Source organism: Punica granatum, chromosome 7 (genome assembly GCF_007655135.1).
Source record: "Punica granatum isolate Tunisia-2019 chromosome 7, ASM765513v2, whole genome shotgun sequence".
NCBI lineage: Eukaryota > Viridiplantae > Streptophyta > Magnoliopsida > Myrtales > Lythraceae > Punica > Punica granatum.
The window spans coordinates 21,915,405-21,932,790 of NC_045133.1; the positions used below are offsets into that span (position 1 = coordinate 21,915,405).

The 17,386-nt window shown below is 41.4% G+C and overlaps 2 protein-coding genes across 3 annotated transcripts; one reads left to right on the forward strand and one right to left on the reverse strand.

The window, feature by feature from the left end:
- Positions 1 to 207: 207 nt before the first annotated feature.
- LOC116214500 (J domain-containing protein required for chloroplast accumulation response 1-like) lies at positions 208 to 4,126 on the forward strand. Its single transcript, XM_031549901.1, has 9 exons — positions 208 to 297; positions 885 to 947; positions 1,033 to 1,474; positions 1,862 to 2,073; positions 2,296 to 2,407; positions 2,529 to 2,596; positions 2,844 to 2,921; positions 3,624 to 3,800; positions 3,928 to 4,126. The coding sequence occupies exons 1-9, from the start codon at positions 208 to 210 to the stop codon at positions 3,964 to 3,966; spliced, it is 1,281 nt and encodes a 426-aa protein (XP_031405761.1). The 3' UTR covers positions 3,967 to 4,126.
- Positions 4,127 to 4,896: 770 nt separating this feature from the next.
- Positions 4,897 to 17,111, reverse strand: LOC116213191 (lysophospholipid acyltransferase LPEAT1-like). Of its 2 annotated transcripts, XM_031548040.1 has the most exons (10): positions 16,577 to 17,110; positions 15,764 to 15,883; positions 15,637 to 15,674; positions 14,964 to 15,127; positions 14,687 to 14,755; positions 14,312 to 14,445; positions 13,970 to 14,110; positions 13,692 to 13,767; positions 5,415 to 5,486; positions 4,897 to 5,324 (listed from the first exon to the last, which is right to left on the reverse strand). In XM_031548040.1, exons 1-10 carry the CDS (start codon positions 17,021 to 17,023, stop codon positions 5,305 to 5,307), a joined length of 1,281 nt encoding a protein of 426 aa, XP_031403900.1. In that variant the 5' UTR covers positions 17,024 to 17,110; the 3' UTR covers positions 4,897 to 5,304. The 2 variants fall into 2 exon arrangements, 1 of the variants encoding a protein (XP_031403900.1); XR_004158017.1 differs by lacking the exons at positions 4,897 to 5,324; positions 5,415 to 5,486 and adding an exon at positions 13,532 to 13,561 and having other exon boundaries at positions 13,696 to 14,110; positions 16,577 to 17,111.
- Positions 17,112 to 17,386: the final 275 nt, after the last annotated feature.

Genomic DNA, 17,386 nt, shown 5'->3' on the forward strand with positions numbered 1-17,386 from the left:
AAGGAAGATATCGGCGAGCGAAAATTGAACATTCAGTCAGATCTTCAATCTAAGGAAAGGCTTTAAATGAGACCTACTTTTCCCCCCCTTTTATGGCCCGCTAAATGAAACCTACTTGAGTGAGCAACAAAATTGACAAAATCGGGATAATCTAGTTGGTAAAGATCTCACATCAAGTTGAAGTGAACTAACCTTATAAGACCAACGATGGGAAAGTTTAGCCACTGCTTTCTTCAGCAATCACAATTGCAAAATTGGAAAGAAAATGTCAGTGAACGTATGGCAGCAGTCACTAAGGTTCATGTGATTAGTCAACAGACCTTAGCGAAGAAGCTCGGAAAGGACGAAGACATGTGAAACACAATATCTATATATGAGACATGGTTAGATATTATTGCTCCAGGTTTTTTATCACCCAAAGAATCTCCCTTTGTCATCAATTATTAATTAATGATCATTTAAAAAGGATACACCCGCCAAAACTGTCGACTTACAGAAGTGGAACATTTTGTTTTAACGATACGGGTTTTTAGTAATGATTTGATGATAAAACGAAATATAATGGTCAAAGTTTGGGGTTAAAGTCGAAATAAATATTGGGATAATCTGATGGCAAGTGCAATGCTATGATAATGGCCAAATGAAACATGGGGCGCTCGAGTCGATTGGGCTGCTTCTTCCTGGTAAATATTGAAAGTCGATAGGCCTAATGGTAGGCCTAAAGGAACAGGACATTACGAGCACACGATAATGTCTTCAGTTTCCCCCAGCTAATTGATCATAGCATTAGTCAATACAGTGCTTTGTGTTTGATATCCGCTGATTCATTAGCTGGGAGATGCTTCGTTCTTTAACTTTAGACTGTCCTGATGTGTCACTTGCAGCCTTCCAGACACGTTGAGCAAGTCGGTGGACTCTCCAGCATTCGGCTCCACTGCCGGAACCGAGTACAAAGGTGCCGCTTCAAACTGGACAAGCCACATACATTCTCCGAAAATCTCTGTACTCTGATTCTCGAGCAGAACTGTCTAGGTCCATGACGAGACCAGAAATAGCGGTACTCATTACCGTCCGAGCCCTTTGTCCCAGCAGTTCTCTATTGGAGCAGAGGAGGACTCTTCAGGCCTGATCAAACCTGAAAAGCCAGACAACCCAAAGAGCCCTTTGTCCCAGCAGTTCTATCTTGGAACAGAGGACTCTTCAGGCCAGATCAAACCTGAAAAGCCAGGCAACCCACAGAAGGATAAGGGCGATAAACAAGATGTAACGAGCAGTCCCCAGTTTCACTTCTCGATATATAAATGGGCTAGCAAAGGAATACCGTCAATGATGCCTCTAAGGAGAGTGAGCAGTTTGAGGTTGAGGAAGAAGAGCAAAATTGAAAGCCCAAGCTTTACTGAAAGGATGGAAACTAGAAGCGAGATATCAGAGTATCATTCTGCAACTCCGCTCAACGTCAGTTTCCCTTCGAATAGTAGAGAGGCGGAGAAATAGTCACTTCGTAACTTGAGCTCGAAAATCGAAGTGGAAGCATCCCAATCTTCTGAGGATGAAGTACTTCCCTCTCAATATCAGGAAGCCGTGGCACGTGAATGGAACAGTACCATTGAAGATATTTCTGTTAGATCTACACCGACCAACAATGATAGACAGTCTTCGAGTCCCTCTCTGTCTAACTCGAGACAGAGTTTAGAGAAGGAAATGCGTGGAGGGTTGCAAGAAGAAAGCAGGGCTGATTTGAAATCCCTGTGAACTTTCTTCTACAATAAAGATGAGCAAAGTAATGTGCTTCCTTTGGAAATTTTCCTTTTCCCGTCTGCTACTTTGTGATGAATATTTCTTCTTCCACTGCGGGTTACAGCAAGGATGTCATTGACAGAAAAACGGGACGAACAAGCAGGACGGAAAGAAGAAGTGCAGGGTGGGTTCTCTAAAAATGGTGATGCTGTTAAAGGTTTCCAGAGACGGAACAAAGAGATACTGGTTCAGAAAGGCAAAGTCGAGAAAGTTATCAAGAAAGGATCACCGAGGAGTTCAGAAGACGACACCGGGGAAAAAGGATCCAAAGGGAAGGTCAAAGAATTTATTTCAATCAGGAATCTAAGAGAGAGGAACTTCAGAAGCAACCCAACAAGAAAATATTCACAGAACTGTGGCCATAGATAAGAAAGTAACCATTACCCGGTCGGAGAAGCCCACAGATGCTTCCAACAAGGTACCGAGTATCCAAATATGTATAGAGTTTGGTACTTCTGCAGCAAACAATGTATAACTTAGCATGTAACTTCTTCTCAGGTAGTCGATCCTCATATAGAATCTCAGAAAGAATATGCTGCCTCAAATAATGCCAACGATTTATTCAGCGACACTTCTTCTGGTCAGAAGAATAACTCGGCATCAAGTACGGGTGAGCTATTCAAATTCGTCTGAGTTTTGTTTTGGATGGTATGATCATCCTGGTTGATTCAGTCACAAGCTGCAATTCATTTGCCTAAGCTTAATATGAAAGACATCTTCTGGCTTTTCAGAATCAGTTCCCGATGACGCAAAAATTTCAGTTGAAGAAGCTGACGAATTGTCCTGTACTTATTTTACTGTACGTGTCATTACGAGGAATTACTTGAAACCTTCCCTACGCGAGAAGCTATAGATTTACACCTCCTTGCTCAATTTGAAATGTGCAACCTTGCAGATAAAAGGAATTACCCCAAGATGAGAATAAGCAAGGACAGGCTACTGAAGATCGCGAAGAAAACCAGCTAATGTTTTGTAGACTTTTCGACACATATATGCAGAGAAGGATCTCATGCAACACATATTGACTATACTCGTCCTTCGTGCAGGCTATAGATGATAAAATACGACAGTGGTCACGTGGGAAGGAAGGAAACATACGATCCCTCCTTTCAACTCTACAATACGTGAGTAGATTTGGCTCCACTTCTCAATTTCTCCGCTCAATTGATCTTGGGTAAAATGATCATCTTGTGATTGCTTGGTGGGAAAATAAATTTTCTCAAAGACACGGTTAAAAGGTTTTCCTGTAATGATACCTCCTCAGTTTTATCGATCTTTCATGGGATATCTTCTTCACTTGTGTGATCAATCTAAGGGTTAGGTTGAAGTATACAGCTTTCGTTAGATGTAGCAGGCAGAGGTGGGAATGGTCAGTTTTTTCTGAAACTGAATAAAATTTTCTGCTCGGTTTCATTATCCAGGACAAAGTTCATATAGGAATTGTATAGGGACCGGACCATAAACGAATTTAATGAAAATCTGGAAGTGGGCAAATTTCTTCAATCCCTTTCTTCCGGTCTGGCTCCACTTTCGTGGCTTTCTACTGATGGAGAACGGGTAAGAATCAGGTTTGGGTTCGGTTTTTGGCCAATAAGTGCACACTGGACTGTGATTCCAGTCGGTTTGATTTTCTATACAAGTCCAGTCCGGAACCTAATGAACAGACCTAGACCGTTTTGATCCAATTTCTGGTTCCCTAGTGATGGCAACAAAGAAAGAAGTCTGATCAAGCCATTCTTCATATTTTTGACAATCATCAGAATGAGCTTGTTTTAATAGCTAAATGATACTTATCAAGTTATTAAGTTTTACGACTTAACGTGCAGGTTCTTTTGCCAGGGAGTGGGTGGAAGCCTGTTCCTCTTGTCGATATAATTGAAGTGCCTGCAGTAAAAAGAGCGTACCAGAGGGCTCTGCTGTATTTACACCCAGATAAGTTGCAGCAAAAGGGCGCAGCTCCACATCAGAAGTACATTGCTCAACAAGTTTTCGAAATATTGCAGGTAATGATAAGTAACTTCCATGAGTCAGAATATGTGTCGAGAAATAGTTCATTTTCGAACATTACGTAAATATCTTCTTGGCCTACATGCTGGAGTGATATAAACGCGTCTTCCCGATTGGCTGCAGGAAGCCTGGAATCATTTCAATACGCTCGGCCCTCTGTAAAAACTTTGGTTTCCCTCAGTAGTGCTTCAATGATCAATAGACCACTGTCATTGTTGATACATGGAATGGCACAATGGAGGGTTGAGTCTAAATTGCGCTATAATCAGTTCATGTCGGTCTTTTCTTAAAAGCTCTACGAGGTATGAGAATATGTAATCGTCCTAGCCAAGACTAAATATATAATGATCCATCACAACAGAAAGTACCGAGCGCAGAACAGCGCAGGCACTTCTTTCATACTTATTTGAGTCTCATGTATATCCTTATGAACTCGTCATGAGATATTCTTCGAACTTCGAGGCGTAAGAAATTGGAAATCTAGGACCAATTTGAGTTTGTTTGTTGGTCTCTCTGTTGACCATTTCTAGTCCTATTATACGATGATGGAAGATGAAGCTGGTTGCAGTGGGTTGATATTTCAGACAGGATCAATCATAATCATCGCCTAGTCTAATCACAATTATCGAACAATCATGATGGGATGCAAATGAACAATCTTTGCTATTAATCCCGATTGTAAAGACTAGAACCGCTTCAAAAATGCTCGGTGAATGCAGCACCAAGATCGGTTGGAGAGGCTTGTCCAGGAAAATAGTTTAAATATTGGGGCTTCCACCAAATAACTAACATTTTTCAGCCGGAAACGTCTTGCCAATTCGGTTGCAGCTGTAGGCTACATCGGTATACCCGGCAGTGGAGTTAATTATGCATCGTGTACGATGCAAAGAAAATAGCCCACGCCACACATTCAGGATGGCCGGAATTGACCGGCACGACCTGAGAAACCGGGTGAATCTACATCGACAGGGCCTGGGCCTCCGTACCAGACCCATCTAAAAATGGTTTTGACTGTTCCACACAGCCACACGCAGAGGTTCCCCACGGTAAAGACCGGGTCTGTCACAATAATATGGACAGACATCGACTGGAATCACGTTCTCCGCACATCTCGAAAGATTGGGATCCAGACTAGAAGGTCCACGAAGGAGCCTCAATATGAAGTCGGAATTACAAGAGCTGACCACAAGTTTAGATCAGAGCATCTACAAGTCTACCAAAAAATGGGGGTAAGGAAAAGTAATAGAGCACAAGTTTTTGGCCTATAGTTTCTATTTGCATTTATACTGTCAACATTCTACTCATCCAGTATTGCCATGGCCCTCTCATCGATGCGTACAGTATCACAGTAATCTGCATCAAAAGTCGAAACCAACAAAAAGAGGCAGCATTCCCGGAGGAGGCGATGAATGCTAGGGTAGCGAATTCTACGCGGAACAAACGTCAGGAAAGAATTCTCGTTCTTCTATCACGGTTAGAGTCTATATAAACCAAATCTCATCAGTCAGACTTACGCGAACCTGCAGGAACAAGAAATGAAAAAGGCTTCATTCAGATCGACTATGATCAATCGTCTTTCCATGGCAAATCACTAGGCAAGGTGCTATTACCAGAGAGGAAATCAAGATATTTCGTCTTCTCGCGCAATCCACTCTCTGATTTCTTCAGCCGCATCAGTTTCTGTTGGGAATTGGTGTATGCCCTAGAGGCAATCTATCATCAGTTCTGTAATATGACATGTATTTCATTATATTACGAGGCATATCTGTTATTGTGTAGATTGCGTTAAATATGATTTTATACAATAATGTCCTTGGAATAGTATGTTCAATAGGCATCAAGTGTGACTTGATTGTGAGATCCTATAATTACTGAACATTATTCCTAAATGTCCATAGTCAAAGTATTATCGTTAATTAGGACAACGATAATACGGTTAGACTATTGTGGGTATTGATTGATGACCAAGTCTCACAGGTCATGGATATGGAGATATCAAATCACATCACATGTATACATTAAGAGTAATGTGTATTGGACTGATCCGCCATGAGATTGCTACATGGGTTGTTACGTGACTGTCATTAGCATATCTCAAAGTGACTATAATGTAATGGTCCTTTGACTTGAGGTCACCATAGATTCCTACATGTAATGTCATATACTTTGATACTGTCAAACGCCACTGTAACAGGATGGTTATAAAGACAGTTATTGGGTATACCACAGAGTATGGAGAGGAATATGAGTGATCAAGATAGGATTTGTCCCTCCTACGAAACGGGAGCGATATCTCACGGCCACTTGGTGGTTAAGTCTAAAAGTGTATGCATACCCAAATGAGTCGATATAATGATATCGAGCTCATTTGTTCTGATAGACTTACCCGGTAAACCAAGAAAAAGAGATATTGAGCCATACAAGGATGTCATCGACCATGCCTTGGGCTCAATAGAGATATAGAGGACAAAGGGATTATATTACACGGTAACGGAGGTCACAAGGTTCGTCGAGAAATTGACTTTCCGATTACTTGAGTAACAGTGATGCATTGCTAGATGCCACTCACTGTTTGTAATATTGAAATAGAGATTTTGATATTACTGTCAACGTAATTGGGAACCTACAGGGTCACACACTACGACTAAATTGAAGAGATATCTTGAAACAAATAAAATCGTCTAATAGAGATTAGATGATTTATGGTGCGACCGATTAATCGGATATTTAATGAGATTAAATTTATTGATTAATTAGACTCGATTTATTAGATTAAATGGACCTAATTGATGCACGATCAATATGGTGACACATGGCTTTTACGTGAATAGACATGTGTATGGACACATGTAATGTGGAAACCCAATTTGGGTTAGTCCCACATCGGCCAGGGACTTGAATTGTCCCCCCCCATATTGCTTATAAAAAGGGGGGCAATGTGCATATATATATATAAATCAGCAGAGACATATATATATATGTGTGCTGCATATATATTTGCTAATATATATATATATATACACGTAGTGTATGCATGTGTGTGCCTATAAGTATATATATATATATATATATATATATAATTTGAGTTGAATTGTTCAACTCAAATAAGGTCCATTAGTCTAATAAATTTCGGGTGTCGCATCGGGGTGTTTCTTTTGAGTGTTGGTCGCTAGCACCGCCGATCTCGAAAACTCGTCGACAAAGTCGGTGTGGATACCAGTAGAGGCGTCACGCGTGGGACGCTCGGTCGACAACTTTAAATATTCCAGGTACGCTTTTATTTACTCTTACTCTTCTAGTAGGTCTTGGAATTAGTTTCACGGGTAGGAAATTTTGAATTTCTGTTCATTTTTCGCTTCCGTTGCGCCCCGTGGAACTAGCAATTGGTATCAGAGCCTAGCTAGTTAGAATCTGAGTAGATAATAGCATAAAATATGATTTTATGCTTGGTACTGGTATGATTATGTTTGATATTTGCGGTGCATGACTGTTAGACATGGACTATGTCCTAGTTGTGTTAGTATAATAGTTATACGTGTGGACTATTATGTAATAGTTACATAATAGTGTATAGTGAGATCGATTAAATGTTAATCAAATCCCTCAAAATATTAAGTCCATATCCTTCCACCGTGTAACGCTCGTCAAGACCAAGATCGATGAGTGTGTAGACCTTGCCTTCGTAGGATGCCCTTATCTATCCTAGTAAGACGTGGTGTTTACCAGTGGGTCGGACTTAACTGAGCAAGCCTAATAGGATTAGGAGTTCAGAGGCATGTAGTTGGGCATCGATCTATAAGATAGATTTGAATAAGGAGTTATTCACTCAACTAATCAAGAGTTGCATGTGATGCAATTGGGAAAGTGAGTTCCCTACCTAAATAGCCAGTTCTGGGTGAATCAGCCCTCGCTGACTCAGAGCTTGGTGAGATTTGGATCTTGAGCTACTATGAGAATGATATTCTCTGAATCAATGTTGAGGGTCATTGATTTGATATAAATAGTGGGAGCAATATTTATAAAGTCCTCATTAAATATTGATGTGTCATAATACTTATTTTGTATATTTCTATGGTAGTTACCATGGCAGGGAGCACTTCTAGTACTTTCTGTTTGCGATCCGTCCTTGATAAGGACAAACTGTCAGGGAATAATTTCCTTGGTTGGTATCGAAACTTGAGAATTGTTCTCACCCAAGAAAAGAAGCTATATGTCTTAGAGCAACCTCTTCTTGCGCCACCGCCTGACGATGCCCCCCAAGCTGAGAAAGATGCTTATAGTAAGCATCATGATGATGCCGTAAACGTCGGATGTCTCATGTTAGTCACCATGGACTCGGAGCTTCAGAAGCAACACGAGAACATGAAGGCGTACGATATGATCGTGCATCTCAGGCAGCTCTATCAAGAGCAGGCCCGACATGAGAGATTCGAGATCTCTAAAGCACTTTTTCAGGCAAGGTTGACTGAGGGTAGCCCGGTGGGTCTTCATGTACTCAAGATGATTGGGTACGTTGAGACTCTGGGAAGACTGGGATTTCCTCTTGGTCAAGAGTTGGCCACAAATTTAGTCCTACAGTCGCTGCCCAGCAGTTATAGTCAGTTCATTATGAGCTATAATATGAATGACTACAATAAACCATTGCCTGAACTGCTTAGTATGTTGAGAACAGCTGAGCATGATATCAGCAAGGGGACGTCCGTTCTAATGGTCCAAGGGACCAAAAGAAAGGGCAAGAGCAAGAGTAAAGGCAAGAAGGCTAAAGGTGCATCTAATTTTGGCTTGGGTGCGTTGAAGCCTAAAGCCAAGGTGGCGAAGAATGATTACTGCTTCCATTGTGGCAACACTGGACATTGGAAGCGGAATTGTAAGATATACCTAGAAGAGTTGAAGAAGAAGAAGGGAAGTGAGACTTCCACTTCAGGTATCCATGTTATAGAGATTAATGTATCTACTACTTCTACATCTTGGGTATTAGATACCGGATGTGGTGCTCATATTTGTGGAAATATGCAGGACCTAAAGGACAGTAGATCGTTGACAAAGGGCGAGGTGGACCTACGAGTTGGAAATGGAGCAAGAGTTGCTACATTAACTGTAGGTACTTATCACCTAGTTTTACCTACTGGGCTTGTATTAGATCTTAACGACTGTTATTATGTACCTGCTATTAGTAGAAACATAATATCTGTTTCTTGTTTGGACAAGAAGGGATTTTGTTTCACTATAAAGAACAAGTGTTGTTCTATGTACATGAATGATGTATATTATGGCAGTGCACATTTAAGTAATGGTCTGTATGTTCTTGATCTAGATACGCCTATTTATAATGTGGAAACCAAACGGCTCAAATCTAATGATTCGAACCCGACTTACCTCTGGCATTGTCGTTTAGGCCATATTAGCGAGAATCGCATCTCTAGACTCCATAAGGATGGATTACTGGACTCGTTTGATTTAGAATCGATCGAGACATGCGAACCTTGCTTAATGGGGAAAATGACTAAGGCCCCTTTTACCGGAAAAGGTGAGCGAGCTAGTGATCTTTTGGCTCTCATACATACCGATGTATGTGGACCAGTGAACAAGCTTGCTAGAGGTGGGTATCTCTACTTCATTACATTTACTGATGATTTCAGTAGATTTGGATATGTGTTTTTGATGAAACACAAATCTGAATCCTTTGAAAAGTTCAAAGAATTTAAGAATGAAGTGGAGAATCAGTTGGGTAAGAGCATTAAAGTTCTTTGATCAGATCGAGGAGGTGAATATTTGAGCTATGAGTTCGCTGACTATCTTAAACAGTGTGGGATTTTATCTCAACTGACTCCACCTGGAACACCACAATGGAATGGTGTAGCTGAGAGGAGGAATCGAACTTTATTAGATATGGTTCGATCTTTAATGAGTCATGCAAATTTACCTGACTCCTTCTGGGGATATGCTCTACAGACAGCTGCTCTCATATTAAACAATGCTCCGTCGAAATCAGTTGAAAGGACACCATATGAGATGTGGTATGGGAAGCGTCCCAAGATGTCTTTTCTAAAAATATGGGGTTGCGAAGCTTATGTGAAGAGATTGTCTTCGGATAAGCTTGGCCCTAAATCGGACAAATGTTACTTTGTGGGGTATCCTAAGGAAACTCGAGGATACTATTTCTATAATCCCATCGAGGGCAAAGTGTTTATCGCTCGAACTGCGGTATTCCTTGAGAAAGAGTTTCTCTTCAAAGGAACTAGTGGGAGGAAATTAGAACTTGGGGAAGTTCTACCACAAAATGACATTGACCAATCGACGGGCGATGTTGCAGAACAAGTACCACAAGTTGTTGTGGCACAATCTTCTGCACAAGTGACACAGGAGCCTCGTAGGTCTGGTAGGATACGTCATGAGCCCGAGAGATATGGATTTCTCGTGACTCAAGATAATGACGTATTGCTCATAGATAATGATGAGCCTACAACCTATGCGGAAGCCGTAATAGGCTCTGACTCTGAGAAATGGCTGGTGGCCATGAGATCTGAGATGGAGTCCATGTACACTAACCAAGTATGGACTTTGGTTGATCCACCTGAAGGGGCAAAACCCATTAGGTGTAAGTGGGTCTTCAAGAAGAAGATTGACATGGACGGTAATGTGATTACCTTTAAGGGCCGACTTGTGGCAAAAGGTTTCAGACAAGTTCATGGTGTTGACTATGACGAAACCTTTTCCCCGGTAGTTATGCTTAAATCCATCAGGATCTTGCTTGCAATTGCAGCTTATTATGATTATGAGATCTGGCAAATGGATGTCAAAACTGCTTTCCTGAACGGGAAGCTCCTCGAGGATGTGTTTATGACACAACCTGAGGGTTTTGTCGACCCACATTGTCCCGGAAAGGTTTGTAAGCTACAACGGTCTATTTATGGACTGAAGCAAGCTTCTAGGAGCTGGAATCTTCGTTTTGATGATGCAATCAAAGAGTTTGGTTTCATCAAGAATGAAGATGAACCCTGTGTTTACAAGAAGGTTAGTGGGAGCGTAGTAATCTTCCTGGTGTTGTATGTAGACGACATACTTCTGATTGGGAATGACATTCCTTCCCTACAGTCTGTGAAGACTTGGTTGGGAAGGTGTTTCTCTATGAAGGACTTAGGCGAAGCTACCTACGTGCTAGGTATTAGGATCTATAGAGATAGATCCAAGAGACTGCTTGGCCTAAGTCAGAGTGCATACATAGATAAAGTGCTTCGGCGCTTTAGCATGCAGGATTCTAAGAAAGGGTCGCTGCCTATGTTACATGGCATAAGCCTTTCGAAAGCTCAGAGTCCTTCTACTCGAGAGGAGAGGGACAGAATCAATAGGATTTCATATGCGTCAGCTATTGGATCTATCATGTATGCTATGTTATGCACTCGATCAGATGTCTCGTATGCTTTGAGTATGACGAGTCGATACCAATCAGATCCAGGTGAAAGACACTGGATTGCAGTAAAGAACATCCTTAAGTACTTACGAAGGACTAAGGAGATGTTTTTGGTATATGGAAGCGAAGAAGAGCTCGTTGTAAGAGGTTACACCGATGCTAGCTTCCAGACCGATAAGGACGACAGTAGATCGCAGTCAGGGTATGTGTTTTGCCTGAATGGAGGTGCTGTGAGTTGGAAGAGTTCCAAACAGGAGACAGTAGCCGATTCTACCACAGAGGCCGAGTATATTGCTGCCTCTAACGCTGCAAAAGAGGCCGTTTGGATCAAGAAGTTCGTGACAGAACTTGTTGTGGTTCCTAGCATCGCAGACCCAGTGGATCTCTATTGTGACAACAATGGAGCCATTGCGCAGGCTAAGGAACCCAGGTCTCACCAGCGATCCAAACATATACTCAGGCGCTTCCATCTCATTCGCGAGATTATCGACAGAGGAGATGTGAAGATATGCAAAATACCAACAGATGAGAATCTCGCAGATCCACTTACGAAGCCTCTTGTGCAGCGCAAGCACGAGGCTCACACTAGATCTATTGGCATTAGACAAATGCCAGATTGGCTCTAGTGCAAGTGGGAGATTGTTGGGAATTGGTGTATGCCCTAGAGGCAATCTATCATCAGTTCTGTAATATGACATGTATTTCATTATATTACGAGGCATATCTGTTATTGTGTAGATTGCGTTAAATATGATTTTATACAATAATGTCCTTGGAATAGTATGTTCAATAGGCATCAAGTGTGACTTGATTGTGAGATCCTATAATTACTGAACATTATTCCTAAATGTCCATAGTCAAAGTATTATCGTTAATTAGGACAACGATAATACGGTTAGACTATTGTGGGTATTGATTGATGACCAAGTCTCACAGGTCATGGATATGGAGATATCAAATCACATCACATGTATACATTAAGAGTAATGTGTATTGGACTGATCCGCCATGAGATTGCTACATGGGTTGTTACGTGACTGTCATTAGCATATCTCAAAGTGACTATAATGTAATGGTCCTTTGACTTGAGGTCACCATAGATTCCTACATGTAATGTCATATACTTTGATACTGTCAAACGCCACTGTAACAGGATGGTTATAAAGACAGTTATTGGGTATACCACAGAGTATGGAGAGGAATGTGAGTGATCAAGATAGGATTTGTCCCTCCTACGAAACGGGAGCGATATCTCACGGCCACTTGGTGGTTAAGTCTAAAAGTGTATGCATACCCAAATGAGTCGATATAATGATATCGAGCTCATTTGTTCTGATAGACTTACCCGGTAAACCAAGAAAAAGAGATATTGAGCCATACAAGGATGTCATCGACCATGCCTTGAGCTCAATAGAGATATAGAGGACAAAGGGATTATATTACACGGTAACGGAGGTCACAAGGTTCGTCGAGAAATTGACTTTCCGATTACTTGAGTAACAGTGATGCATTGCTAGATGCCACTCACTGTTTGTAATATTGAAATAGAGATTTTGATATTACTGTCAACGTAATTGGGAACCTACAGGGTCACACACTACGACTAAATTGAAGAGATATCTTGAAACAAATAAAATCGTCTAATAGAGATTAGATGATTTATGGTGCGACCGATTAATCGGATATTTAATGAGATTAAATTTATTGATTAATTAGACTCGATTTATTAGATTAAATGGACCTAATTGATGCACGATCAATATGGTGACACATGGCTTTTACGTGAATAGACATGTGTATGGACACATGTAATGTGGAAACCCAATTTGGGTTAGTCCCACATCGGCCAGGGACTTGAATTGTCCCCCCCATATTGCTTATAAAAAGGGGGGCAATGTGCATATATATATATAAATCAGCCGAGACATATATATATATGTGTGCTGCATATATATTTGCTAATATATATATATATATACACGTAGTGTATGCATGTGTGTGCATATAAGTATATATATATATATATATATATAATTTGAGTTGAATTGTTCAACTCAAATAAGGTCCATTAGTCTAATAAATTTCGGGTGTCGCATCGGGGTGTTTCTTTTGAGTGTTGGTCGCTAGCACCGCCGATCTCGAAAACTCGTCGACAAAGTCGGTGTGGATACCAGTAGAGGCGTCACGCGTGGGACGCTCGGTCGACAACTTTAAATATTCCAGGTACGCTTTTATTTACTCTTACTCTTCTAGTAGGTCTTGGAATTAGTTTCACGGGTAGGAAATTTTGAATTTCTGTTCATTTTTCGCTTCCGTTGCGCCCCGTGGAACTAGCAGTTTCTTCCCCTGTAATCAGAGGAGAAGATGCACCAAAGAGAAGTAATCGGCAACACTGAACTGAAAATCGAGCAAACAGATACGAATTGAAAAAAGCACTCATATCTTGATGGCAATAAAAAACCGATTCGGTCTAAACTTACAGTTTTCCAAGATCTATCGGCAATATTCTGGTTCTTGTCAGATTTTTTTGGTGAAGGGGTGCTGCCAGATGACTTGAACAAAATACACCCCAATTGTCCACCCAAGAAAAACCATCAGAGAGATCGAGAGTTAGCAGGCAATAGTGGCTATGCATTCAAGGCATTGACAGATACGGTTGTTCTAGACTTTCTAGGATTAGGGGTGATTGCGCGAACTCCCAAGGACCTATATTACTTCATAGCCTTAAATTACGTTCTGACGAAACACATATACCTTAGCAGCCATCAAGTTTCTGAGGTCATCTGCATAAGTTTTTGAGTCATCCTTTTCTTCTTGCGAAGGATAGAAGACAGGCATGCGTATCACCGTCATGTAATTCACAAATTGACATAATACGAAGAGAGCATGCCAATCCTAAAAATCAATAACATTACCAAATCAGGAAAGGTGCAATAAGTAGCTCTATCCACAGATTTTTCTACTGTATGAATACACAAATCATGTGAAAGTCAACCAGATAAGTGAAATTAAAAAAGCTTCGGGATTTATATTATCCTGAAGCTTAGAACACGCTTAGCCAAATAAAAGGTGCAAATGAAAGGACATGCCACTGACCCGACGCATTGAAACCCAAGCAACATTGAACCTCTCGTACGGATATCTTAGTATCACCGGCAGCACAGGGGCTTTTGACGAAAACGCACCGGGACTGAATGCAAGAAGAAAGTCTCCGTTCGTGGGAGTGCCTTCTGCATAATATGCAGGTATCATCAGATACAGTTGCACCAACTAAACAAAATAGTTGTATTACTCTATTTCACATTTCACAGTAACAGTTGTAATGCTATGCAGATATTCAATAGCAAAGCCGATGAGTCGTGCCAAGGGCTGTAAACACTTGAAGTAACTTTCAACCACAAGTCCAAAAGTTGTAGGAAACAACCATAAACCACATTCATATACCAGTGGTGATGTTCAGGAAATGCTAACCTGGAAAAAGCACCAGCAGTGGAGCATCTTTATCCTGACGAGCTGCTCGTATTCTTTCTTCCAGAACCGCTGTGTAATCAAAATGACTAATTAAATCAAGGGAAGATGACTGTTGGCAAGTAATCGAGCAATACAAAAACAAAGCACGTCCTGAACAAAAGGAAAGCGAGAATCATGAAATTATCCAATTAAAGAGGCATTTGAGAAAGTGCAAACCAACAACTATGCAGTAATTACCCTAGATAATCTTTCCTAGCATATCGTATATCACATGCACCTGAAATATCCACGACCTTGTTCTCTGTTCTCTGGGCATCCTCGAGCTTGTCCTTCTTCTTTTGGCCACCCTTGGGCTTGTCCTTTTTCTTGGGGCCAGCGTTGGGCTTCTTGTTCCCGAATAACTCTGACTCCTTCTTGACATAGATGCAACCAAGGCACTTGCTGTTTTAACATAGATACAGCCGAGTGATAAAAAATTCAAGCGATCTGTCAGTATTCAAACCTCAATAAGAATCTATTATCTAGAATTAGCAAAATTATTCTCTTAGCAAATCAGCACGTTAAAAATCTCAGTAAATAAATCTGTACTTTCTGATGAATCCAACGGAAACCGTGGCTGTAAAATTCAGTCGGGAAAGCCTATTTGCCAGTCCTAACTTTTAATGAATAGCCAACAACAGAAATAATAAGAAGCACGATGCAAGGCCGATCTGCAATAGTATTGCGATACTGATATAAGGTACATAAGGAGCTTCCTCAAAGGAAGATATTGGCGAGCCAAAATTGAAAATTGATATCTTCAACGCATCGAAAGGATTTAACTAAGACCTATTTTATTTTCCTTTTTGGCCCCGATAAGTAAGTAAGTGAAACCTACTTGAGCAACAAAATTGACAAAACTGCGATAATCTACTTGGTGAAGATGTCAAATCAAGTTGAAGTGAACTAACCTTATAAGACCAAGGATGGGAAGTTCAACCACTGATTTCTTCAGCAATCACAATTGCAAAATTGGAAAGAAAATGTCAGTGAACATGCGGCAGCAGTCACCTAGGTTCTTGTGATTAGTCAACAGACCTGAGCGACGAAGCTTGGAAAGGAAGAAGACATGTGATACAGAATATCTATGTAGGAAACACGGTTTGATATTATTGCTCCAGGTCTCCCGCGATCTTCACCTAGTTCGTTGCCCTCATTCTATCAAATGGACGAGCAGAAGCAAACCGTAAGGGATACGCCACAAAAGTTGAAATAATAATAGACGTCATCCAGTTTTTTAAATTCCTTCCTATTATACTTATCACAATTTATGCACCAAATATAAAATGTGAAGGAACAGAACATACTGCATGCAGTGAATTCGTTCAGATCCTATCAAAGAGTTCACAAATTTAATGTGATGAAATTAGTTTTGCATGTCAATAGCAACAGAAGAGCTGTCGCAACGATCGTATGAGAGCTCAGCATAGGATTAGGATCCAAAAGCATCAGATCTGTTAATGCTAAAGCCTGCTATGTATTCAGTCAGTCCTGATTGAACGAGGCATATTCATGAATTTTCACGGAAGTTCAATTTGCTACTGGATAGAATTTTAAGGCTCTGCTCAGATCACGAGTTCATCGCAAGCTTAAAGGTTTTAGCTCAGCTCATACAGGAACTGTACTGCTATGCTATGTACTACTAATCACTGTTCAAGTCACTCCGAGCAACTCAAAGTTCCACGGAATCAGGAAATTAACGATCTCATCGCAAGCTTAAAAAGTTCAGCTCAGCTCACACAGGAATTATACTGCTTCGTACTGCAATTTACTGCTCCAATCACTCAGAACAACTCAAAGTTCGTTGAATAGCACTGGTGAAGTTCGAATGGAAGAGCACAATGAAAGTACCTCGTCGCTAGAATTTGCAGTAGCATCCGCCGGGAGATCAATCACTTTGATCCAGTAAAAACCTAGCAGGAAGAGGAAAACCCTCGACAGGAACTTCCCTACGTTCACGATCACCGTCCTCCTCCACCCTCGCAAGTTCGCGTAGTTCTCCTGCTCGTTCGGTGCCTGGAAGAGCGTGCAAACCTTGCAGACGAGGTAGTAGAAGAGCAGGATGATGGCGCACACCACAAGACGCAAGGGGAAGACCGTCACCAAGATCCAAAAGATGATCCGCACCGCGTCCATCCACCCAACCACAAGACGCAAGGGGAGGACCGTCACCAAGATCCAACAGATGATCCGCACCACGGCCATCCACCGAACCTTCCCGCGCTCACCATAGGCATCGGAGAGGATGAACGGCTCGAAACTACTCCTGGAGTCGTCGGGACCGATGTCCGACGCCATTTCCACCGATCAGTCGCCGACGGGGGAGGGAAGGAGGGGGGGAGGAGAGAGAGAGAGAGAGAGAGAGAGAGAGAGAGAGCGGGAGGGAGGAAGAGCGAGAGGGAGAGAGGGAGTGTGTTGCCGCCTGCGCTTTTGTTCCCTCCACTAATTCAATTACGATCTGGTGCGGCCGTGTCCACCGTTTTAAGATGAGACCTGAGTCCACAGCTGTTCGTCATAGGGAGCAAATATTTCTAATTTTCTTAATTACAATAATTAGCGGTGAGTAAAGGTAACTATTCCCTCTCCTCCCCCATTGACCAATTTAAGTTGTTACAATGGTTTACCGCATTATAAAAGAATTTGGATATGAAAAACATACAT

Excerpts from the sequence above, each read along its gene's own strand:
- LOC116214500 (XM_031549901.1), top strand. The coding sequence starts at position 208 with ATGGGAAAGTTTAGCCACTGCTTTCTTCAGCAATCACAATTGCAAAAT. Across the intron at positions 2,597-2,843 it reads TGTCCTGTACTTATTTTACT|GCTATAGATGATAAAATACG; the intron begins GTACGTGTCATT and ends TCCTTCGTGCAG. Across the intron at positions 2,922-3,623 it reads TCCTTTCAACTCTACAATAC|GTTCTTTTGCCAGGGAGTGG; the intron begins GTGAGTAGATTT and ends CTTAACGTGCAG.
- LOC116213191 (XM_031548040.1), bottom strand. The coding sequence starts at position 17,023 with ATGGCGTCGGACATCGGTCCCGACGACTCCAGGAGTAGTTTCGAGCCG. Across the intron at positions 15,675-15,763 it reads TTCCAAGCTTCGTCGCTCAG|AAATCAGTGGTTGAACTTCC; the intron begins GTCTGTTGACTA and ends TGATTGCTGAAG. Across the intron at positions 14,446-14,686 it reads ACTGCTGGTGCTTTTTCCAG|AAGGCACTCCCACGAACGGA; the intron begins GTTAGCATTTCC and ends CATATTATGCAG.